Source organism: Hyaena hyaena, unplaced genomic scaffold (genome assembly GCF_003009895.1).
Source record: "Hyaena hyaena isolate Hyena2069 unplaced genomic scaffold, ASM300989v1 scaffold_296, whole genome shotgun sequence".
Taxonomy (NCBI): domain Eukaryota; kingdom Metazoa; phylum Chordata; class Mammalia; order Carnivora; family Hyaenidae; genus Hyaena; species Hyaena hyaena.
The window spans coordinates 1249672-1273013 of record NW_024080931.1 but is presented as its reverse complement, the minus strand read 5'-3'; the positions used below and the strand labels follow the sequence as shown (position 1 = coordinate 1273013).

Genomic DNA, 23342 nt, shown 5'->3' with positions numbered 1-23342 from the left:
GAGGCTCCAGTTGGCGCAGATTCCAAAGGTTACTGTGGGTGGGAAGGCGGGACCTGCGGGAGGGTCGCTAGCAGGGGCGGAGCAGCGCGGGCTGCAGGGAAGTGGGGGGTGGAGAGGGGGTGCAGTTGGCCCTTCGCGGGTCCCGGGCCAGCAGGGGAGCGTCGCGCCCCCTCGTCCCCGGCCGCGCCAGGCCCCGGATGTGCCGCACGCGGGGCGCCTGGCCGCCGGGGCCGCGCCGTGGGGGCGACACCGGGCGCCCTCCTGCAGGCGCCGGCAGCCGCTGCGCCTGGCGCACCCGTCCGCTCCCCCGAGGCCGCCGGGCTTCAGGGCTCGCACCTGGCGTCCGCCCCGCGCGGGGCCGCGGCACCTGGCGGCATTGTTGTCGCCTCCGGCCCCTCCCACCCACCTTCTCTCCCCAGACAGGACCCAGCACTGAACCCCACCTGCGCAGGGCCTGTATCCCTTTAAGAAGCCAGACGCCGCCAGGGGTGGGCGTGGTTGCCGCGGGCGAAGGGAGGGTGGCGGCGTCGGGCCTCCCTGATTGGCCCGAGGCCCGGGCGGCGGTCGCAGGCGCCTGCGCACTGCGAGGCACTGCGCGCCGGCCGTGGGGGAGGAGGGCGCGCGGGTGTTAATTGGCCGCCATGGCGGCCCCGCCCGCGAGTGGCGGGCGGTCACGTGACGCGACGGCTGGGGGCTCCCGGCGCGGGGGACGCTGGTGGCCAAGATGGCGGCGGAGCTGGTGGAGGCCAAAGTGAGTGAGCGGCGGCGGCGCCGGCCCGGGCGGGCGGGAGAGGGGGCGGGGGCCGGGCGGCGGGCGGAGGTCTGCGCCTTCCGCCTGGGGCCCCACCGCGCGGCCCGCTCGCGGTTCGCTGCCCAGCCCCCTCGCCCGCCCCTGGCCCTGGCGCGCCGGGTGCGGGCGGGGGGCGGGGAGGCCGGGGGCGGGGCCCCCCAAACCTTGCCCCAGCTTTCGGGCTGGGGCAAGGTTCCCGGGCTTGAGGCGGGGTCGCCCCCCAACTAGCCCAAGGTTAGGGTGCAGTCTTCCTAAGCACAGGGACAGGGCCGCGCCTCCCAGCTAGAGGCACAGTCTCCCGGATAGCATGACGGGCTGGGCTGCTTGTCCCCTCTTCTCCCTGAGCCGGGGTCCTACTCTTTGGCCTGGGGTGGGGGTGTCTTCGCCTCTCCGCTCCCCTCGGCACCGAGGGCTGGCATCTGGGTCTCAGCCTCCCCGCCCTGCAGACCAGCTGGGGTTGGCGACTCCCTGGTAAGAAGAGCCCTTTGACCCAGCCGCCACCGTTTCCACCATCCGGGTTGATGACCCAGGGTCTTGAAGCGCCCCGAAACACAGTGTTCTCTTGGGGTCTGTACCCCAGCGTGGAGTTTGGACCCCAAGTTCCGCTCCCGCGTTGGTCCCAGAGCCCCGCCCCCCTCCCGACACCATGTCTCTCACCCTCCGAGTGGGCACGGAGTCCCTTGAGTTTGCGCTCCCGCCTGGGACAGAGCCCCGATCCCTGCTCTCTGTTCAAAGCCTTCCTAACTCTCTCCTCGGTCTTGGGTGCTGGGCTCTGCCTTCCTCTCCCGTTTTGCCCCGGGGACCGCATCTGCGAGGCTTGGACTCTGCTCCTGGGGTCTCCAGGATCAGGCCCTGTTCTGGCTGTTTCTCCCGTAGTCCCTGGTGAGCCCACTGCGTCCCGCTCCCTCCACACAGCTCCCAAACCCCTGCTTTGGAACCAGCACCCCAACTCTGTCTTCTACAGCTCCCTCTCCCTTTCTGCCGGTTTTTTTGTGATCCATGGAGAGCCCCCCACCTCTTTCTTTAGTGCTCCTGGTGCTGCGCCCCCATACTCCATTTTGGGATCCAGGTTCCACATCTCATCGATGCTAGCCCCGTTCTAGGGATGTACCTTCTTCCGGGTACCCGCCCCACGGCAGGGCTCCAGAGGCCCTGTCCCCAACTACACTGGGGTTGTTTGCTGCCGCCTCCTCCTCCTGGAGAAGTTTATTCTAGGCCTTTGGTGGCAGGGAAGTGGGGCACCTGAGCTTTGCTGGACAGAGGCTCCGCCCCCACCCCCAGCCTCCCCTCCCCAGGGTCCTGACCTGTGAGTTTTCTCTCTCTTGTTCCTCTTTCTTCTTCCATCTCCCTTCCTTTTCACTGAGATCTGAAATGTAGCCCCCCCCCCGAGTGTTCCCCCTCCCCCCGCCATGCCTGCACTGCACGCCCTACCCTTCTCTAGGGTTTTGAGAAATTGGAGATTCGCTCTGGGGGTGTGGAAGCCTGAACTCTGCAGGCCCAACCAAGGTGGCAGCAAAGTCCCCCGGAGCCCTGAAATTCAGCCGTCCTGTGGGGCTGGGATTCTGGGCCCCTGGGCCCCTGCCCCCTGCCAGAGGGTGGGGACTAGATTCTTCTATACCATCCCAGGGCCTTGAAATATGATCTGATGAACTCTCCTTGACCCTCCGGTGGCTGGGGCCCCCCACCCCAATTAAATCAAGCTGACCCTCCTTTGAAGCTGTGTGAGACAGGAGCCTCTGTTGAGTGGCACAGCTTGCTCCGACCTTCCAGAACTTTCTTTAGTCCCTTGTCACCGTGGAGCACCTTATGTGTAATTGAAACGTGCTCTTCTTTTAGGTGCTTCCCGAACCTTTCCTAGTAAGAGCTGAGGGGCTTGTCTCTCTGGGCGCAAAACAGGCTGGGCCACGGGGAGAGCGACAGGGTCTTGTTGATAAACTTGGAAGTCAGACTCTTAACCCGAGGCCCCAGAGAGGGTTCATGGGGAGAGACGGCCTGCACAGGTCTCCCATTTCCCGGCCATGAGAACCTTAATCCCCCCCACCCCCCCGCCGCGCCCCGAGGGACCTGTCCCCTGGCAGGTTGATGAACCAGAGCGATGTTTTCCCCGCTGCCCCAAACCAGCCCAGCGTGGAGGCTGTGGAGGCCGCCGGGCCCGGCGCTGTTTGTAAACACAGATCTGCGGGCCAGGCGGGTGAGGGCGAAGCCATGGCAGGAAGTGATCTGCAGAGCGCTTGGGGCGTCTTCCTGAGCGTTTGTGCCCCTGTCACGCTGTCCCCCGCCCCCCCCCCGGCTCCCCTCCCAGTGTCAAGGGCAGGCTTCATGGTGGTGGCAGCTGCTGAGAAATCCTAGTTGTGAACATATGGCAGCTTGAGGGACGTGCCCAGGATGCGCGGCAGCTCCGGATGTCCAGCCTGGTGAAGGGGCTGCTGGGCGGGGGCGCCTTAGGAGATGCGTGGTGGTCAGACGCCCACAAGCCCACCTGCCTTTAGCTCCGTGGTGGGCGGTCAGCCTCCACACGACATCCACTTCTCCCCTCCGAGGCCTTGGGCCTCTTCCAGAAGAAACATCTTGTCCGCAATCCTATTTTCTCTGCTCAAGGTGGGAAGCCAGGCTACGGAAGGTGAAGTCTTTGGGCTCTCTGAGGGCCAGCACGGTGCTCAGGCCCCGAGGCAGGGGCTGTGCTGGGATGTGAGGGTCCCCAGGACCCCAGACAGCTGGGTGCGGGCGGAGGGCTGTGCCCTCGGGAGTCGGATGCCTCCCGCCACCCACTACGCAGGGAGGCTCTGGGCCAGCCGCTCCCTTCACGGAGCCCTGGCTTTCTCAGCAGCCCGGTGGGCACGGCCCCCTGGGAGATGCGTGTCCAGGAAGAGGCCCCGTGGCGGGCACCGTGCATCGGTGCTGCACGACTAGGGAGAAGGCCCTGCAGCAGGAAAAGGCCCCCCTGGAGATTTTGCAGGCAGGACAGGGCAGCCCCACACGCCTGCGTCTGTGGCTTCGGCCCCGACAGCCCCTCTGCCGTCAGCAGGCACCTGGCATACACCTGGGAGGGGGTGCCCAGAGGACAGAGGTACCAGGGTCGTCGGGGAGCCCAGGGCTGCCGTCAGACACCACGGCTCACGCTTAAACAGCCAGGAAAAGGGAAACCTCCGGGCACTGTGGCCACCGTGTCAGCGCCCTGGCCCAGCTCCCATCCCCTGCCGACCATCAGACTCTTACGTTGAATTTACGGACTTTATTGGTTTCCTGGGGGGCTGCCCTGCCCCGTGCTCGCCAGCTCTCCGTACCCATTCTCGTCGCTTGTACCCGTTTTCCCCGTTCCCCCCGGAAGTTTCTTTTTTCCACCATGTTTCATTCATCACAGGCCAGTTTTTGGGGCTCGGTGTGGGTGGCCCATCCTTCAAGGATATTTAGCTCACATAGCCTGTTGGGGACCCTCCCACCCCTCACTCCCCTTGGTGTCCCAGGGTCTCACAGAGGCCAGGCCACCCCAGAGAAGATGTTGGCATCAACTGAGCTCTTGTGTTTGGTTTGATTCAGTTGGAGGGACCGTGCCTGGTCCCCCAGGCCCTCCCTGTAGACCCGTGGTTCTCAGTGGGCTGGTGCTGTCCCCACAGGACGCTTCGCAGAGTCCGGGGGACGTTGGCGATGGTCACTGCTGGGGTTTGGGGGCTCCTGGCGTTGCGTGGGCGGAGACCAGGGAGACTGCTGAGTGCCCCGCGGGGCCCGGGACGGCCCCGCCCCAGAGGACAGTCCAGCCCCCACATCCACAGTGCTGAGGCGGAGAAGGCCTGCTGGGATACGGCGGACATTTGATGCTTGCCCGCGGTCGGCCTGTGTGGACACCTGTGGTGGGTGCAGCAGAAGGAGATTGCCCCTGGCTTCGGAGCCAGGTCCAGGCCTGGGTTTGGATCTCACCCCAGCCGGGCAGGGTTGTTACAAGAATCAGAGTTAAGTGTATATAATCACATGTGCAGCCCGGTTCCCAGTAGGTGATTAGTATTAAGTTGTGGCTGCCGTTCTCCAGACGGAAGGGAAATGTGTTTGTGGCCGACGTTGACTTACTCTGCTTTCCGTGTACGTTACCTACCTCTGGTCCTTCCCACATCCCGACGGAGTGGATCTTGCCATCCTGACGAAGAGACTGAGGATCAGAGAGGCCATTAGTGTCCTTGGCTAGGGAGTGTCTGAGGCTGTTTACGGGTAAAGCAAGATCCCCAGTTCCTGCCCTGGGGATGCTCTCAGGCTCGAAGACGGGAAAAGAGAACCTAAAATAGAAGGTAGTGGTGTGTGTCGGGGGAGGGGGGCAGTCAGAAGCTTTTGCTGCGTTGGCAAAGCTGAGGAAGATTGGAGGAGGGGGAGGAGGGGAGCACGGCTGAGCTGGGGGGGCATGACGAGGAAGGGTGAGCTGGCAGCCTGAGCAAAGGCACGGCGGTGGGACGGAGCCTGGGCTAGTGGCCTGCCGCTAGAGCCGCCTCCTCCCCCTGGGCTCCTGCCGGCTAGAGCGAAGGGAGCTGGGGGCAGGGCCAGGCAGCACCTGATGGGCTCTCACTTCCCTGTCCCCTCACAGTTAGCGCCCAGGTGGCCCCAGGAAGCCCCTTGGCCCGTCGGCACCCCGAGTGTGGCAGCTTCCCCTCTGAGCATGTGTGTCTGTGGTTGCTCTTCCCCAGAACATGGTGATGAGTTTCCGAGTCTCCGACCTTCAGATGCTCCTGGGTTTTGTTGGCCGGAGTAAGAGTGGACTTAAACACGAACTTGTCACCCGGGCCCTTCAGCTGGTCCAGTTTGACTGTAGCCCTGAGCTGTTCAAGAAGATCAAAGAGCTGTACGAGACGCGCTACGCCAAGAAGAGCTCGGAACCTGTCCCCCAGCCCCACCGGCCCCTGGACCCCCTGACCATGCACTCGACCTACGACCGGGCGGGCACGGTGCCCAGGACTCCCCTCTCGGGCCCCAACATTGACTACCCCGTGCTCTATGGGAAGTACTTGAATGGACTTGGACGCTTGCCCACCAAGACCCTCAAGCCAGAAGTGCGCCTGGTGAAGCTGCCCTTCTTTAACATGCTGGATGAATTGCTGAAGCCCACAGAGCTGGGTGAGTCTGCCCGCCCCGGGGGTCTCGCCCTCTGCACTGGCCCAGAGCCCGCGGCCTGCCACGTCGCCGACCCGGAGCGTTTTCTGGGGAGCAGCAGGGGCCGTGGGCTTGTGGAGGGCTTTCCCTCTCTGGAAGCCCAGCGGCCACCTTTGAGTATTTATATTAGCCCTGTAGCATCATCTTAGAAATAACTCTACAGTTTTGTAGCTTAAAACCACAGACGCTCATTTGCTGCCAGTTTGTGAGAATCAGAGCTTGGGAGTGGCTTCGCTGGGTGGTCCTGGCTCGGGGTCTCGTGGGTCTCAGTAAAGTGGGGTCTGTCTCATCGGAAGGCCCAACTGGGGCTGGGGGCCACCTACTCACCTGGCTGCTGGCAGGGCTTGGTTTCTTGCTGGCTGTTGGCTGGAGACCCCAGTTTTTGCCTTGCGGGCTCCATAGACTCTGCTTGAGGGTCCTTGCGGTGTGGAACGGAGCCTGGCTTCCTCTGGAACCAGTGTGGTGGGGGGTGGGGGGGCACGCGTTAGCGTGCGCCCGTGTGTGTAGGATCAGCCAGAACCACATCCTTTCAACGACCTGAGCTTGGAAGTGGCATGACCTTGTGTTCTCTACACTGCGTTGCATCCGTCACACAGACCAGCTCTGCACGCTGTGGGTGGGGACTGTCCAGAGGCAGGGTTCGCAGGGGGCCCCCTGGATGCCGGTGGGTGGCAGAGGGGCTGGAAGTCGGATCCGAACATTCCTCTGCGGAAAGCTGGTTTCCTGGTGGGCGGCCCACGGGAGCAGCTTGGCCAGGGGGCAGGCCGATGAGCAGGGGCCAGGGGCGTAGGGGATGGCTCGCCACGCCCCCAAGACGTAGGGCACCGCCCTGGCTTCAGGGGACCTGGGCCTGGGCTCGGGGGCTCCTCCCCACTCGTCCCTCCACCTGCTGGTGGACAGGCCCCCGGCCCCTCACAGGCGGCTGTGATGATGGGGCACAGCGGCGGGGGGGGGGCGTGTCAGCCTGGTCTCGGCCTCACATCCTGCCCCCACCTCAGGGTGGGGAGGGCCCACCAGCCACAGCTCCCTGCACCCCCAGGGCTCTAGATAGCGAGTCCAGTGCGACGGGGTTCTTGGCGCCCCTCACATTTGACTGGGTCCTCACGTGGCCCTGGAGACCCCTCTCGGTGTCATTCTCCCTGCCTCTTCCGTCTCCTCGCCTTCCTTCATTCCCTCATCATCTCAGCAGATACGTGAGGGTCTGCATGTGGGTGCCCGGGGGACGCACCCTGGGGACGCGGCCGGGGACAGGCAGAGCCCCCACCCTTGCAAAGGTCCCCTTTCCGCCATCCTAGTTTAGGGCCCAGAGGTGCTGCCAGCCCATGTCGGCGCCCCTGCGGCCCGGTCTCCACACCTGTCTTCCAGCCCCCGCGTCCTCACCGCACCCCTGCTGCACACTGGGCCCTGGTCGTGAGGCGGTCCCTGTGCGCCGTGGCAGAGGCCGTAGTCCCTCCGGGCCCCCATCCGCCATGCCCCTCACTGTGTGGTTCGCTCCCGCCCACCCTGCTGAGCCAGCGTCCTGTCTGGCCCGGCCAGGGGCCCCTCTGCACACGGCCCGCCCGCTCTGTCCGCCCCCTCCTCGCCGGAGCCCTTGAGCTTTGTGAGGTTGGGCCGTGGGTCCAGGTAGGGCTGCGGGAGGTGGAGGAAGGGGTTGCTGGTGGCCCAGTCTGGGGGTCCCCAGGCTCTGCCCCCCCTTGGGTGCTTGTCAGCAGCCCCTGGGTAGGGAGCAGGTTGGCTGAGCAGCACCTGTCGTGGGGGTGACACGGCAGCACACGGGGCCCCGAGGCCCTTTCCTGAGTTTCTCCAGGACAGCCTTCCGTGTCTCTGCTCCCCCAGCTTCTCTGTGCCCCACCCCGGGCACTCCAGCAGGCCGTGCGAGCCTTGGCACTGCTGGCTCTGAAGGTCCGGCCGACGTTACAGGTTCCTAAGGACTCGAGGATGATCTTCGTAACAGGGAGGCCGGGTTTTCACCGGGAAGCAGTAAGTCAGGCCTGGCACTGGGCGGGGGACGGAGATGACTTTGAACTCAAGGGCCAGCAGCCTTCCCCTTCCCCTGCCTGGACCATGGGTTTCCTTCCTGCATGGCCCACTCCCGCCCCCGTCCCACAATGCATTACTTTGCCCCGAGCCCCCGGGGACCCCGGTCACCTGATCTCCGGGAGAGTCTGCTCCCCTGTCTGCACCAGGAATCAGTCTGCTGGCGGCTCAGAACAAAGAGGCCGACCCCGCCCCACCCCTGTTCCCACCCACGGCCCCACCCCATCCCCAGCGCACCCCTCCCCTGGGACTACCATCCTTGGGGACCCGCAGGGGCTGCCAGGCTCACAGGCAGAGTCCTGGTGGGCCCAGCTGTGGCCCCGAAGCAGGCTGGTGCCCCCGTCCCAGGACCAGCGGTGTCCACCCAGCCCCCCACCTGGGCGCCTCCCTGTGGCAGCTTCGGGGCGCTGGCCCTACCCCGGAGCCACTTCACCAGGCTCTCGCTAAGCCAGTCTTCCCCTCCCCCTCGCTCCTGACCGTGACCTGCTGACCAGAACGAGGTTCATACACACTGGTCTGTTTCCCCGGAAGAGCCGCCGGCCGGCCCCAGCTTCAGGACAGAGACCGTGCCGGGCGCAGAGGGGACATAAATCACAGAGAGTGGAATGTTTGGGTTGGGGGAGGGGAGGAGAATAATGGAGTCACAGACCGAGAGCTGGAAGGACCTTAGGAGACAGATGATCTGCCGCTGTGGGGCTGGCACCTAGGGAGGTCGGGAAACCGGCCTGAGGTCATATGCCATCCTGAGGATGGGGCCCAGGGTCTGTGCGTTCGCCCATCTTCTCGACGCTGACCCCTCCCCAAGTGGTCTGTGCCCGCGCCCCTGCGGGGAGGTGCCCATCTTGAACCACGTGAAGGATCTGGTCACCAGGCCTCCTCTTAGCTCAAAGAGCCTGGATGTCTTCCCTGTCCCAGCCGGGAGAGGGGCACCTGACTCCCGACCACAGCCGAGTTCGGCAGAGGGGGGCAGGGGACACCGTCTCGGTCGTGGCCCTGCAGCTTGGTGCTCCCTGGGCGTCTCACAGCCTGAAGGCTCCCCCAGCCTGGCCACTCGGGGTGTCAGCGGCCAGTCTGACGGGAGAGGCCCATACCCGTCGGGCATGGGGAGAGAGGAGAGGCCGTTGTGAGGCCTGAGGGCAGAAGGAAGGAAATGTGTTGGGCCGATGCGGTGCTGCTCCGTGAGGCTCTGGTGTCCTGGGGCCAGCGCCTCAGGCTGTGGGGCCATCACATCCCTGCTGCCCTGGAGCAACGGAGCCCCCTGCCAAGACAGTGCCCGGGCTCCCCTGGCTCCCCGAGTGCCCCTAGACATGGGCGGCACCAACGTGGGCCAAGGTGTGCTGCCCAGCACCTGCCCTGTAGTGTGGGGCCCATGTGCGTCCCTCATCCAGCCTCTAAGGCTCCACGTGGTATCGTCCAGGCAGCAGGCCGGCGTGGGGTGCCCAGCCTGGTGTGTTCTGCCCAGAAGGTGCACACACGTGATCAGCCTGGCCCGGGGGTGGGTGAGTGAGGAGTCCAGACTTCCCAGGGGGCAGTCAGTGCCAGGAGCGCCTTATCAGGCATTTCTGAGGGAGTGCAGTCCCGAGGCTTCCTGGAGGAGGTCGCATTCTGGACCTGAGGGGTGAGTAGTCATAGCCAAGTCATGACCAAGAGGAAGGAGCAGGGCAGGCCTGGCAGCTAGCGAGCGACGCTGAGGGACGGGAGGCATTGGGACTGGAGCTGTGTGGCAGTGGAGGGGGCCAGGCCACAGGATGAGCGGGCCGCAGGCATGTGGGGACCGACGGCACTGTCCCCAGGCCTCGGGGTCGCTGAAGGTCCGGCAGGCTTCTCCAGGCATCCTTCCGTTGGGTCCTTTCTGAGGTGGGGGTTCCCCCTGAGGTGCAGAGCCCCCTCCCTGGTTCCTCAGCTCCATTCCAGGTCCGGTCTCACGGCGTCGGGCAGGTGGCCTGACCCAGCGCCAGGCCTGCTCACCCGGCCGCCTCGCCAGGGTCTTCCCCGGTGGTCAGAGGAAACTGCAGATAGGGGGCCAGTCGTGTCCCGCCTCTGCTCGGAACACGCCCGTGACCCGCTGGCTTTTCTGCCTGGTCCCCTCCCTGCCCTCCCTTCCTCTTTCTGTCTCCCTTGCCCACTCTGCGCAGCCACACAGACCTCACTGTCCTCTGAAACATGAGGCCTGGTGCTGCCCTGGGGCCTTTGCACGTGCTGTTTCTGCGGTTTTATACTTTCCCAGGCCCTACGTGGGCTTTCCGTCCCCGATCACCTAAGCTAAAGCTTATCTTCCTTCCTATTTTTTTTCCCCTCACCTCATTACTACCCTTTGATCCTCCATGGCCCTGTCCCCAACCCCGACATCGCTCATGAATCTGTACGTGTTCTCTGACGCGTGGGCCTGGGCCTGGTTTGTTCTCGCGCTGCAGCCACGGTGTGGAGCGGGTCAGGGGGCGCTCTGTGTGAGCAGAGGCTCGTTGCTGGAAGCAGTCTGGGGGCTGCAGTGAGGCGACCCCGAGCGAACATTCTCCAGCTCTCCTTCTGTGTCTGAGCCCCTTCCAGCTGCGTAACTGCATGGGCAGTGAGTCACGAGCCCACCGGTTACGTGTGGCCGCCCCTGTGAGTGGCGGGGTGGGTGTAGGCCCTCTGCACTCAACCCGGGGCTCCTGGCTTCCTGTCTCTGAGACCTTGACCTCTCCGTTGGGGACTAGGGCTAGTTTGTGGCGGGGCAGACTCTGTGGGTCCAGGGACGTTGGCTTAGAGGACACGCCTTCATCCTCCTCTGAGGTTCTAGGGTGCAGGAGGCTGTAGGCCAGTGGGAGGGAGACTGGGCCTATCTGATGGACTGTTTTTTAAGTTTACTTGTTTATTTTGAGAGGGAGGGAGAAATTGTGAGTGGGGGAGTATCAGAGAGAGGGAGGGAGAGCGAGAATCCCCAGCAGGCTCTGCACCGCCAGCGCAGAGCCCACCTCGGGGCTCGAACTCACAAACCACACGATCATGACCTGAGCCAAGACCAAGAGTTGGACGCTTGACTGACTGAGCCCCCCAGGCGGCCTCCGATTGACTTATTAAGATCCCCCCCCAACCCCCAGCCCCGTGTATCCTGTGAGCATCTGCTCGGGTCATTAAGCCTTCACTGCTGGTGGTGGTTCACAAGGCGCCTGGCAGCTGGGGGGTCATGCCAGGCCCTCTGTTGGCGTCTAGCGTTGAACCAGAGGCTGGTTCCAGCCCTCCTGGGCATCCTGGGAGCAGGGTGTTCCCTCCCTTTAGTCTCTGGGGGGTACTGGGCCCTGAGGTGGGCACCTCACCCCAGCCCGCGCTCCACATGGCGGGGCTTCCCACCACCTGGCGGCAGCCCGTGTCACCACACACACACCTCCAGGTTTATTCAGAGACACTGGGAAGTTACTGTGATTCTTCAGAGGTAAAAGTCCAGGAGAAAACGTGAGCTGCGAAGGAGACCGGGAGACCAGGATTGCGGGAGGTGGTTGGGGAGCTATCATGTTTCAGATTTTTTTGTTTTAAAGCTTACTTATTTTGAGAGAGCGCACATGTGAGTGGGGAAGGGCAGAGAGAGGGAGGGAGACTCCCAAGCAGGCTCCTGGCTGTCAGCACGGAGCCTGATGCTGGGCTTTACCCCGTGAACTTTGAGATCCTGACCAAGAGTCAGACCTAACCAACTGAGGCACCTGGGTGCCCCCAGGGGAGTTGCAGTTTCAATGTTTGTTTATTTCTGAAAGAGAGAGGGAGGCAGAGCGTGAGCAGGGAGGGGCAGAGAGAGGGAGACACAGAATCCAAAGCAGGCTCCAAGCTCCCAGCTGTCAGCACAGAGCCCGACGCGGGGCTTGAACTCCCAAACCATGAGATCATCACCTAAGTTGAAGTTGGCCGCTTAACTGACTGAGCCACCCAGGCACTCCTGGGGGGAGCAGTTTATAAATCAAGGTGCTCAGGGACCTCTGTCATTCTGGTGGCATTTGAGCAGACTTCAGGGACATCAGGCCCACCTAAATAGCTGGGGGAGGAATGTTTTAGAAGAGGGGGTGTCAAGTGCAAAGGCCCCGAGGCAGGATGTTCTTGGCACATGGACAACACGAGGAAGTGGCCAAGGTGGCTGCTGTGGAATCGAGGCCACTAGGGGTGGGTACAGCGTCCCCCAAGGGGCAGAGGGTGACCTGGGGGGACGGTGGGCAGCGAGGGGTCTGTGTGGAACAAGGACCTTGCTGTTGCGTTTTGAAATTGGAGCCAGCTGGGGATTGACATTGGGGGTAGGGGTGCCGTGAGTGCGGCCCGCGTCTCTGCTCGGAGCGGCTGGAGGGGTGGAGCCGCCCCTGTTTTCAGTGGATGACGAAGGCTGGGGTTTGGGGGACCCCCTCCCACCGTGCAGGACATGCTGCGCCCCGGCCGAGGTGGCAGTGAGCCTCCCACCTGCCTCTGGGCCTCCTGGGGTGGCAGAAAACCCCAGCACGGTCCCCGCAATGGCGTCATCCAGAAGTAGGAGCTCCGGAAGGGACCCCAGGCTCTGGCTCTCCTGTGACGAGGCCACCTGCCTGCCTTGTACTGTTGGCCGTGTCTCCTGAGCAGCCCCCCTGAGGACGTGGGGTCGAGGTGGTCCTCTGGGCTTTCCCCTCAGCCTTAGGTACGTCGAACCCCCGCCCCCAAGAAATAATTGCCCCTTGGCCCTTTGGGCAGGTCTGGGCACGTCTGCAGGCGGGCTGTGTGCACCTCACCCCTCAATCAGAGGCCCTCTGCCAGGGCCCGAAGCAGGACTCCGCGGGGACCAGCCAGGCCCTCGGCGGACAGGCACAGATCGGCAGGGACGGGCGTGTGCCCCAGGCAGAGCTGGGGTACCGACCCCAGTGGTCTGGCTTCGGAGCCCAAGCTGGTTTTAAATTCCGGTCGTGTTTGCTTTTAAATAGGTTGCCTGTTGTGGTTTGGAACTCAGAAGGTTCTGGAGCAGGGCTTGGCCGACTAGGGCCCGGGGGCCAACTGCACTGACTGTTCTCCCGCAGCCGCGCTCACCCGCAGCAGCGCCCGTTTGTGTGCCGGGTCTGGTGGCTCTGGTGGTATGAGGCCACCTGGGGACATGGAGGCAGAGGCCGTGCGGCCCACAGAAACCAAGGTGTTGGCACTGCAGCCCCTCGGCAGATAGTCTGTTCGCCACCTGGGGAGGGCTGGGGCAGCACGAGGAACGCGGACTCCTTGGGGTGCCCGGGGGCTCAGTCACCTGAGCGTCTGACTCTTGATCTCGGCTCAGGTCGATCTCACGGTTTGTGAGTTCAAGCCCCTCATCGGGCTCTGTGCTGACGGCGAGGAGCCTGCTTGGGATCCTGTCTCTGCCCTGCTCTCTCTGCCCCTCCTCTGCTTGTGTGCTTCTCCCCTCCCTCCTCCTCTCTCTTTCTCTCAGAATAAATAAACTTAAAAAAGCGCTGACGCCTTATGTGTCCCAGTCACTGGGAGGCGGTGACTGTGACCAGTTCTCGGAGCCCCTTCCGCAGAGATGTCTTTGGCGCAGCTCACTCCCTGTGCTGGTGACGCAGATCCGGGCGTGACACACACCTGCTTGCACCAGCTGCTTTCGCCCCACAGAAGCGTCTCGGAGTTAACTCCTTCTCGGACCTTGAAGCGCTTCCAGATTCTGGCCCGTTTCAGGGCCGCATGGTATTCCTCGTAAGCCGCCCTGGAGCGTAGGTAACGTCTGCGCCCCGTGTGGGGCTCGAACTCACACCCCGAGATCAGGAGCCACCGCTCCACCAACGGAGCTGGCCAGGCCCCCTTCCGGTGAAGCTTCACACGCGCTTCGGCCGAGGTGTAATTTCCACGCGACACGGTCCCCAGATACTCAGCGTGTGGTCGAGTCTCCCCACAGGCACATCCCCGGTGCCCCAGCCGCCGTAGGCACAGCGGGTTGCCGCCGTCCCTGCGCCGGGGCTGTGGATTTGCCGCGCGGTCGCCTTGGTCGCATCGGTTTTGTGGTTGTCCTGTTTCTGCACCGGCAGCACCCGGCTGGTTCCCGGGTCAGGGCCCGTGTGCAAGTCTTTCCCGGGGCCTGTTTCTGTGGGAACGGGGCGCGAGTTTCTCTTCGTCAGAGACTGGCCGGCCGCCCCCACAGGAGGGGCTGTGCCCGCACCCCCGTCAGCACTCAAGGTTGTCGCTCTGGGCTGTAGCCAGTGGGCGTGTCAAGGTTGAAGCCTGGGCCAAACCCCAAGGGCCTGCGTGTTTGCCGGTATTTGCTGAAGGACTTTTGCGTCTGTGTTCGAGAGGGATGTGCAGTGTTGCTTTTTCTTTAAACGTTTGTTTAATTGGAGACCGAGAGTGCATGTGGCGTGGGGGTGGGGGGGCAGGGGGGGAGAGTCCGAAGCAGGCTGCGCACTGTCCACACAGACCCCGACGTGGGGCCCAAACCCACCAACTGTGAGTTCGTGACCCGAGCCAGACACTAACCGACAGCCACGCAGGTGCCCCGACAGCGTTTGTGAAGCGCCTGAGAGAATTCCCCGATTGCGTCTGCAGTTTTCGTTTGTGGAAAAGTTTTCAGTTATGAGCTCAGCTTCCCTGACTGATAAAGGGCTTTTCACACTTCCTCTATGTTTTGGTGTCAGTTTGATAACTTGCGTGTTTGGAAGAATCAGTCTATTTCGTCTGCGTCATCAGATGTATTGGCATAAAGTTGTTCATCTCGTTCCTGTATTAAACTAAGAGGCTGCGGGCTCTGTGCTCTTGTCCGTGTTTCATCCCGACAGCCTGTGTTCCCACGATCTTCTCTTCCTGTTTGTTATAGCCAGTTGATGGAAGAACTCCAGCTTGAGTAGTTTTCTTTCTTGCTGTTTTTGTTTTTAATTTTCTTTCTTCTGATGACTTTGGTTGGGTGTCTTGTGGAGGAAGTGTTAAGTCATTCATTTGAAACCTTTTTCTGTCTTTCTTTAATAGAAGCATTTAAAGCTATGAGTTTGCGGGGCGCCTGGGTGGCTTAGTCGGTTAAGCGTCCAACTTTCGCTTAGGTCATGATCTCACGGTTCATGGGTTCGAGCCCCGCGTCAGGCTCTGTGCTGACTGCTAGCTCAGAGCCTGGAGCCTGTTTCAGTCTGTGACTCCCTCTCTCTCTGATCCTCCCCTGCTCACGCTGTCTCTCTCTCTCCTAGAAATAAATAAAACATTTAAAAAAATAAAAATAAAAAAATAAAGCTATGAGTTTGCCCCTAACGACGGTGTTAGCTGCTTCCCCCAAGTTTCAGGGCATGGTATGTTCTCATTCGATTCAGAGCATTTTCTGATCCCCCTGGTTCTCAACGCAGCTGTGGTTGAAGGCGCAGAGCCAGTTTGTCACCGCCCTGTCCCTGTCCCCGGAACACACTCCCCCACTTCTGCACCCAGCGCCTTGTAATGACTGGTGTGGCCCCATATGTGCTGGCCCTGCTGTGAGCTGGGCCGCTCCGTGACTCTTGGCCGTGAATGCCCAAGGCAGGACCTGTGCCCGGCTTGTCCCCGTCCCCTCCAGCAGTGCGTGCAGGGCCTCAGCCGAGCACCGCACAGACAGGTACGCACTCGGCGGGGTCCAGAACAGCTGCGTGAGGTAGGCGCACAGTTGTTGCTGGCGAGTTACAGTCATGGAGAAAGCAGGCTCCCAGTGCCGGGGCTGTGGCCCAAGGGCATGCCGTCAGGCCCACGGCATCCTGCCAGCCCGCAGCCCCCTTTCCCTGAGCCTGGTGCTTCTCAGTCTTCCTTAGTGACACCTGAACCCTGAGGGCTAAGAAGCCTGCTGCTTCTCAAGGGGGCCCTTCATGGGGAGGTGGGAGGAGGTGTCCCCTGAATCACACGCTGCCATGTGACAGCAGGAAGGGCTGGGCCCCCACCCTGTCGCTAGAGGCCCTGCTTCCTTCCCACATGCCTGGCTGCCCGGGTGGGGCTCAGCCTCCCGGCCCCTGCTCCCCATGGAGGTAGGTACGGTTGGCTCCCTCACTGGGGATCACACGGGACCCTGACCCCGAGTTTGTTTTAGTCCCACAGAATAACGAGAAGCTTCAGGAGAGCCCCTGCATCTTCGCCCTGACGCCAAGGCAAGTGGAGCTGATCCGCAACTCCAGGTGCGCTGTGCCCCGCACCCCTGCTGACCTCCGTGGCGGGCGGTGGACTGGCTTGTACGGGGGCGAACCGGCCTTGGGGTGGGTAAAGCCTCCGGCCGACCCTGTGGAGACCCATCACTCTGCCCCTCCCCTGTCTCCCCCCCCGCCCCCCGCCGTGCTGGACAGTGTGCTCAGTCTGCCTGCTTTCCCTGCCTTTGAGCCGTGGCCCCAAGGCGGGGCAGTGTCCCCTCCCACAGGGCTCCCCTCGGCGCTTTTTTCTTCAGAGACCGGTGCCCCGCGCACTGTGGGGGGCTGAGCAGCACCCCTGGCCCCCACCCACTTGATGGTAGGAGCCCCCCTAGTTGTGAGGAACACGACATCCCTGAGACACTGCCTGGGGTCCTGCAGGGGCCCCGAGCGGGAACAGGTCGGGGACAGAGGCCGCCCCCCAGTCTCTGCTGTCTGAGGCCCTTACCTCCGTGGCTGAGACCAAAGTCCCGGCTGGAGCGGCCACATGTTGGCCACTTGGCACGTGCTGGGCCTGTCTAGCCTACTTAATATCCATGTGGGTGCCCCCTCCTGAATTGTCCAGAGACGGGGGTCACTGGTCCCGGTCAGCAGGGAGCAGTCGGGGGGTGGCTTCAGTCAGCACCCGTGGACTTCGTTACCAGGGCAGGGGGCTAGTCCATCCGGCTCCCGCCTCTCTGACCCCTCTCCTCTCACCCCCTCGGCGCCCAGAGAGCTGCAGCCCGGGATCAAGGCCGTGCAGGTGGTCCTCAGGTAAGCCACCGCCGTTGTGTCCCCCCGGGGCCCCCCCACCCCCACAGCATCTCTTGGACGCCCTGCTTGTGGGCAGGGCCCTGCCCTCCTCTTCCCGCGGTGTTCTCGCCTGTGCACGTGTCCCCAGTAGCCTTGCTCAGCCCCGATCCCGGGTCCTGGGCCCCCCTCGTGTGGTCCAGAGCCACAATCCGCCTGCTGGGCACACAGGCCCCCGTGGCCTCCCCCGTGGCCCACGTCCGCCCTCCCGCCCCTTCCCTGCCTGACGGCCGCGCCGTCCTTGCAGAATTTGCTACTCAGACACCAGCGGCCCCCAGGAGGACCAGTACCCGCCCAACATCGCCGTGAAGGTCAACCACAGCTACTGCTCGGTCCCGGTGAGCGGGGCGCCCGGGCAGCCCCGGGCCTGCTCTAGGGGGTGGGCCACAGGGTGTGGAAGGAACGTCTTTCTGTGGCCTGAGCCCGCGTGTCCGCTTCCAGGGCTACTACCCATCCAACAAGCCCGGAGTGGAGCCCAAGAGGCCGTGCCGCCCCATCAACCTCACTCACCTCATGTACCTTTCCTCGGCCACCAACCGCATCACCGTCACCTGGGGGAACTATGGCAAGGTGAGCAGGGCCGGGATGCTGCCTGCCCGCCCCCCAACGCCCCGGGGGCTCCCCTGTCCGGGCCTGACAGCCCCTCCCCTGCCTCTACCCCCAGAGCTACTCCGTGGCCTTGTACTTGGTGCGACAGTTGACCTCTTCGGAGCTGCTGCAGAGGTTGAAAACCATCGGGGTGAAGCATCCAGAGCTGTGCAAGGCCCTGGGTGAGCTTGCGGTGGGGGTGCTCCCCGGGGGATGGCGGGGGAGGGCAGCCAGTCACAGCGGCCCCCGGCTGGGGCCCAGCGCAGTGAGCCAGGGTCCCGGGCAGGGTGAGCCCCTGGGGGTCGTTCGCACAGTGCCAACGCGGGGCACAGCCTGGAGTTTCAGCCGGAGGCGGGGGCCGGGGACACGGAGGGCAGGCGCAGACCCGGTTTGCAGGTCCCAGATGGTGATACAGTCTGATCCCAGACAGCAGAACGGTCATGTTAAGGGAGCAGGGACACGACACATGGAGCGTTGAGAGTCAGCCACTACCCAGATGGGCAGGTGGAGCGGGTCCTGTCCCTCCTCTCGTGTCCCGGGACCCAGGACTGCCTGGCACACAGCAAAGACTTCGTCTGTTTGACGGCTGTGTAGCCTTAGGCAGGTCACTGGCCTTCACTGATTGCTGTAGCTTCTGACCAGATCCGCACGGTAGCCCTGGGTCAGGGGACTTGGCAATGTCCCCATCCAACCGTTGGGGACACTGAGGCGCAGAGCGGCAGGGCCTCAGCCTGTGTGCTCCACCCGCCACCTCCCACTTCCCCGAAAGAGCCCTTTGTTTGAAAGCGCCCCCCTACCTGCCCATCTCCCTGTGGGGACAATGGCCAGCTTGACCACAGCAGGCAGCTCGACCAGCATTCCGGCTAGTGTGGCGCCTGTAGGCCAGGGGTGAGGGGTGGGGAGGGGGCTGGGCGGCATTCGTGTCGGGGTGGCCCACAGGGCGAGGATGGGGGCTTGGGTGTCTGCTGACCTCAGTGGGTAGCAGGGGGTCCCGGGGCCCAGTGCGTGTGGGGCCGCCTCAGCCGCTGCCTGGATCCCATGTCAGGTTTCCTCTCTGAGGGCAGCCCCAGGCGGGGCCTCGGGCCGCTGGCTGTGTGGTTGCAGGGGGGAGGGGGGCCTGTACTTGGTCTCGCCTGGGGCCTCCTTCCTGTACCCAGTTTTGTGTCTCGGGTCAGGTGGGGGGAGGGGGCCTTGTTTCAAAACCCGATGCGGCTCTGAGGCGAGATTCAGGCGGCGGGAGGGACCCGCGTGGCCTTCGGGACACTCAGGGAGAGCGGAGTGGGGACGAGTACCCTCCCCCTGTGTGGGCGGGAAGGGGCCGCTCCTGGAGGAGGGGGCAGCTCCGGGCCCTCAAGGGCTGGCGTCCTTCAGCCAGTCTGGCCAGTCCCTCCGGTCCCGGAACAGACGGTGCCGCAAAGCCGGAGGGAGGGAGGGAGGAGGGAGCCCGCGGACCACCGGGGTTTCCGCCGGGGTTTCCGCCAGGGTTCGCCGTGCCTCAGTGTCCTTCCAGCGCCTTCAGTCCCACGTTCACAGGCGAGGAGGCGCCTCCCCGGCGCCCGGCTGCCTTTTCCTCTCTCGAGAAATAGCCTTCTCGTTCCTGCCCCCGGGAGTGGGGTGGGTGCGTGGGGGTGGGGCATCGGTGCCTCCCCCCACCCTGAGTGGCTAGCGGCTCCCGCCACCCCCTCGTGTGACTGCCCTCCTCGATGGCTCCATGGGGACCCCCGGTCACACTGACCGCCCTGTCGGCAGCTGTCTGTTGCCCCCACTTTTCTCCCTAGAGAAGCCAGTGGGCCGCAGACCCCGCAGCAGGGGCGGCACACCGGCTTATCCGGGGTAGCCGGCCGCTGCCCAGGGCCCTTCGCAGGTGACCGTCGCAGCCCTGGGCCCCACAGCCGAAACGGGCACCGCATCATCCTGGGGGGTGCTCAGTGCGGGGGCCGTTCTCCCCAAGGTGGGGGCGTGGGCTGCCCTCCCCAGCCTTAGTGGGTGCGGGAGGACCGCGCCCTCGGCCCCGACCCTGCACACACCCGCGTCCCTTCCCCTCACCCCGGCCACCCCCTTGTCCGCAGTCAAAGAGAAGCTGCGCCTGGACCCCGACAGCGAGATCGCCACCACCGGCGTGCGGGTCTCTCTCATCTGCCCGGTGAGTTGGGGCGCGCGCCCCGCGGGGTGAGGGCGGCGCCTGTCCGCGTGGCCTGCTCACCCCGAGGCCTCCCCGCAGCTGGTGAAGATGCGGCTGTCCGTGCCCTGCCGGGCGGAGACCTGCGCCCACCTGCAGTGCTTCGACGCCGTCTTCTACCTCCAGATGAACGAGAAGAAGCCCACCTGGATGTGCCCCGTGTGCGACAAGCCGGCCCCTTATGACCAGCTCATCATCGACGGGTAAGGCGCCGGGGAGCACGGGGTGGCGGGGGGTGGCGGTGACTGAGGAACTGAGCCACGCAGCGTGAGGGGCCCTTCTGGGTGGTTCCAGGCGCCCTTGGAAGGCCTGTGCCCTCCTGGGGGTACTCGTCGGGGCCCATGCTGTGCACGCGGTGGCAGTGGCACCGAGATTGCCCGGGCGCAGGACATCTGCTTGTGACCTCGCGGGTCTGGAGTCCATTCTCCCCCACACCAAGCAGGGACCTTGAGAAGCCCCCACCTCACGGCCGCTGCACAAGACAAAGAGCTGCTTCTGAGGCAGAGAGTTTAGCATGGCCTCCGGCTCCCTACAGGGAAGGTGGGGAAGGACATGTGTCCCCCGAACTCGGGTATGGGCTCTGCTGTGCCCTTTCCTGGGCGGCGCAGCCAGGCCGTGCCTACGACCTAATCAGCAGGACCTCCCCCAGCCACGGGGGACAAGGGAAAAAGGCCGTTCTCCCCAGAAGGGAAACTTTGCTCAGGACTTAGGTTTCCAGAAACTGAGCCCAGCACCTGACTGACCAGCTCGTGCCAGGAGCCCGCCACACCCGTCTGTCCCCAGAGCTGGGGGTGGGGCGAGGGGGAGAGGCTGTGGTCAGGTGGGGTTGGGTCTGAGGGCCAGGCTGCACGGGAGGTCTGTGAGGGCACCTGTGTGTGCCCCACGCCTGGCTGTGGCTCCCAGCCTGTAGGGTTGGGGCTCGGGTGTGTCGCCACATTCTAGTGCTTCTGTCTGGTCACCACACTTAGGGTCTCGCCAGTCCATCTCTCCCAACCATGCCGGGAGGTGAGCCTCATCGTCCCCACCTTACAGATGAGGAAACTGAGGCTCAGGTGGGGTGGTTACCTGCTCCGGGCGCCCCCAGCTCACAGGAGGCCAGGCCAGGATTCAAGCCCAGGTCCAGCCAGCTCTGAATCGGGTCCCCTCTCTGGAGGTCCGAGCCGCCGCGCCCCAGTGCCCCCACGCTGTCTGGCCTCAGGGTGGAGTGCGGAGGCCCCTGGGGCCGGGCACAAGGTCCAGGGCTGAATGGCCGCTCTGTTCCTGGCCTGGCAGCAGCGCGGCCCCGTGCCTGCCTCCCCCCACCCCCACAGGCCCGGAGCCGGTCACCCAGGCTCAAGTGGCAGCAGCTCTGACGGCTCCAGGGGCGGATGGGTCTGGGGCTTGGGGGTGTGGCTGTGCCTCACGAGGACCACTGTCCCAGCATCCCATGGGGACCTGGGCATAGCCAGGGAGGCTTCCTGGAGGCAGGGTCCTTGATTCATGCTTCTCCTCGAGGGTTTGTCATTTTGTCTCATCCCCGGCCTTGCGCTGGGTGATTCCCGGGTCCCTGTGAGGACTGTGTTGCAGACTCTGGGCCGAGTGTGGGGGACTAGGCCAGACAGATAACCCCTATGGCGTGGGCTCTGCCCAGAGGAGGGGGGGAGTGGCGGGAGACGGAGACGTACGTGGCAGGCAGAGGTGTGTGGATGCCAGGGCCACCCTGGGATGGGGGGTGGTCAGTGAGCATGACGATGGGGCTTCCTCTTGTGTGATGGTGGGTGTGGCTGGGGCCCATGACAGCCGTTGCCACCACAGCAATCACACCCCTGTCCCTGACCTGGTCCTTGGCCTGGACCCGGCCTGCGTGGGCCCTCGGCTGCCAGAGATGGTGGGTACCTGTCGGTGGGGAGACTGAGGCCTGGTGGCCAGGAAGTGGCAGGGCAGGAGTGGAACCCAGGCCTGCTGCTTTCTGGCCACATTGGGGTCAGGGAGCTCACCAACCCTCCTCGGGCCTCAGTGTCTCCATTTGTAAAATGGGTGCACCTGGCAGTAGCTCAGTGAAGCTGTGTCTGGGCCGTTATGCTGGGCCTGGCTCGCTGTGGGTGCTGCGTGCGGGGTACTGTTGTCTGTGCGGGGTGCTGTGGCCCCGCTTCTGCCCCAGCTCCCCTCCAGGGCCTCTCTTGGGGGGCTTGTGAGCAGCACCAGCCTTCTGCCCAAGCCCATCTCCTCCTCTGGAAACGGGCAGCGCGGGGTGGGACGGGAGGGAGGCGGCGGCTCGTGTTGGGGGCCAGAGCCCCAGGCTCACGCCGTGTGGCAGTGAGAGCCAGGGCCACCACTGTGCGGTGAGCCGGTGGGGACACCGAGCCCTGGCCACCGCGCTCCCGAAGCCACTTGTGCAGAGGAGAAGCAGGCTGCTTAGCACGCTTCCCCCCCACCCCCTTCCCGAGTTCCGGGCTGGGGGCGGCGGGGACGCTGCCGGCCTGGGAGTCAGCCCCTCGCCCCTCCAGGCTCCTGTCCAAGATCCTGAGCGAGTGCGAGGACGCCGACGAGATTGAGTACCTGGAGGACGGCTCGTGGTGCCCGATCCGCGCCGAGAAGGAGCGCAGCTGCAGCCCGCAGTGCTCCATCCTGGTGCTCGGTGAGTCCCGCCGCTGCGAGTGCGGGCTGCCGGGCGCCGCCGCGTCCCCGGGCGCTCCGCCCCTCGCCGGCCTCCGTTCCCCCCCCTGAGCCCCTGTCCCTGTCGCCCTCAGGCACCTCGGACGCCGGTGGGCTCCTGTCCACCCCTAACCTCAACGGTGGTGGTGGCGGGGGCGGGGGCGCCGCGCTCGCAGGCGCTGCGGGCGGGGGCGGCGCGGCGGGCGGCGCGGAGAACGGGAAGCCGGGAGCCGACGTGGTGGACCTCACGCTGGACAGCTCGTCCTCGTCGGAGGAGGACGAGGAGGAGGAGGATGAGGACGAGGACGAGGAGGGGCCCCGGCCCAAGCGCCGCTGTCCCTTCCAGAAGGGCCTGGTGTCGGCCTGCTGACCGCTCACCGCCGCCGGCGGCCGGACGCTCGACTTTCCTGGTGCTCACCCACGCGGACGGGGCGCAGGCGGGCCTCGGGGTGCAGAGGGAGGGGTGGTTTTGTTTTCTTTATATCGTTCATTTTGTTTTTCCACCCCTTTCCCTGGCTCCTGGCACCTGTACCTCTGGACTCTCCAATCGGAGGATTAAAAAGAAGTAAAATGACAAAAAAAAAAAGTACAAAAAAAGAAAAACGAAACAAAAAAAAGTCAAACTTTAAAAAACGAGGCAAGCCACCCACGCGAGCTGCTTCCCGGCCGGAGCCCGAGCCCCGGGACACCCCGCCCCGCCTCTCCCAGTGACCATTCCAGCTGGTGCAGGGGGCCGGGCCGCGTGGGGTGGGGGGCAGCGGGGGACACCGACGGGCGCCTGCCCCTGCCCCTGGCGGCAGCCGCAACTTTGACATTCGTCTTGTTCCTTTGCTTTTTTTTCTCTGCAAACACGTTCTCTCGCCCAGAGACCCTGGAGCGCACCGCCGAGCAGGGAGCATTTTAGCCAAGAAGCCATGGAGTGGGTTGGGGCTGGGAGGGGGGCGGGGGGCGCAGGGAGAGGGGTGGGGTGGGGTTTGGGGGGGGCCAGGGAGGGTTTAGCCACAGATGTGTTGTATTTTTTGAAAGTGCAATAACTTGGTATTTTGAAGACCCAGCATGTGGCCAGGACCCCCTGTGGAAGGCGGGGGCCCCAGGGTGCGGCGGCGTGTGGCGTGGG

General features: G+C 64.3%; 1 protein-coding gene across 1 annotated transcript; it reads left to right on the top strand.

Annotated features, from left to right (window-relative positions):
- Positions 1–645: 645 nt before the first annotated feature.
- On the top strand, positions 646–22811 carry PIAS4 (protein inhibitor of activated STAT 4). The gene is made up of 11 exons (XM_039247613.1): positions 646–751; positions 5458–5884; positions 15945–16029; positions 16747–16788; positions 17072–17162; positions 17266–17394; positions 17489–17594; positions 19482–19555; positions 19634–19794; positions 22078–22208; positions 22321–22811. The coding sequence occupies exons 1-11, from the start codon at positions 725–727 to the stop codon at positions 22593–22595; spliced, it is 1548 nt and encodes a 515-aa protein (XP_039103544.1). The 5' UTR covers positions 646–724; the 3' UTR covers positions 22596–22811.
- Positions 22812–23342: the final 531 nt, after the last annotated feature.

What these genes read in the sequence shown, in the direction of transcription:
- PIAS4 (XM_039247613.1), top strand. Translation starts at nt 725, where the DNA reads ATGGCGGCGGAGCTGGTGGAGGCCAAA. An exon ending in GAGCTGATCCGCAACTCCAG is followed by an intron (nt 16,030 to 16,746) that starts GTGCGCTGTGCC and finishes CTCGGCGCCCAG; the next exon opens with AGAGCTGCAGCCCGGGATCA. An exon ending in ACAGCTACTGCTCGGTCCCG is followed by an intron (nt 17,163 to 17,265) that starts GTGAGCGGGGCG and finishes GTCCGCTTCCAG; the next exon opens with GGCTACTACCCATCCAACAA.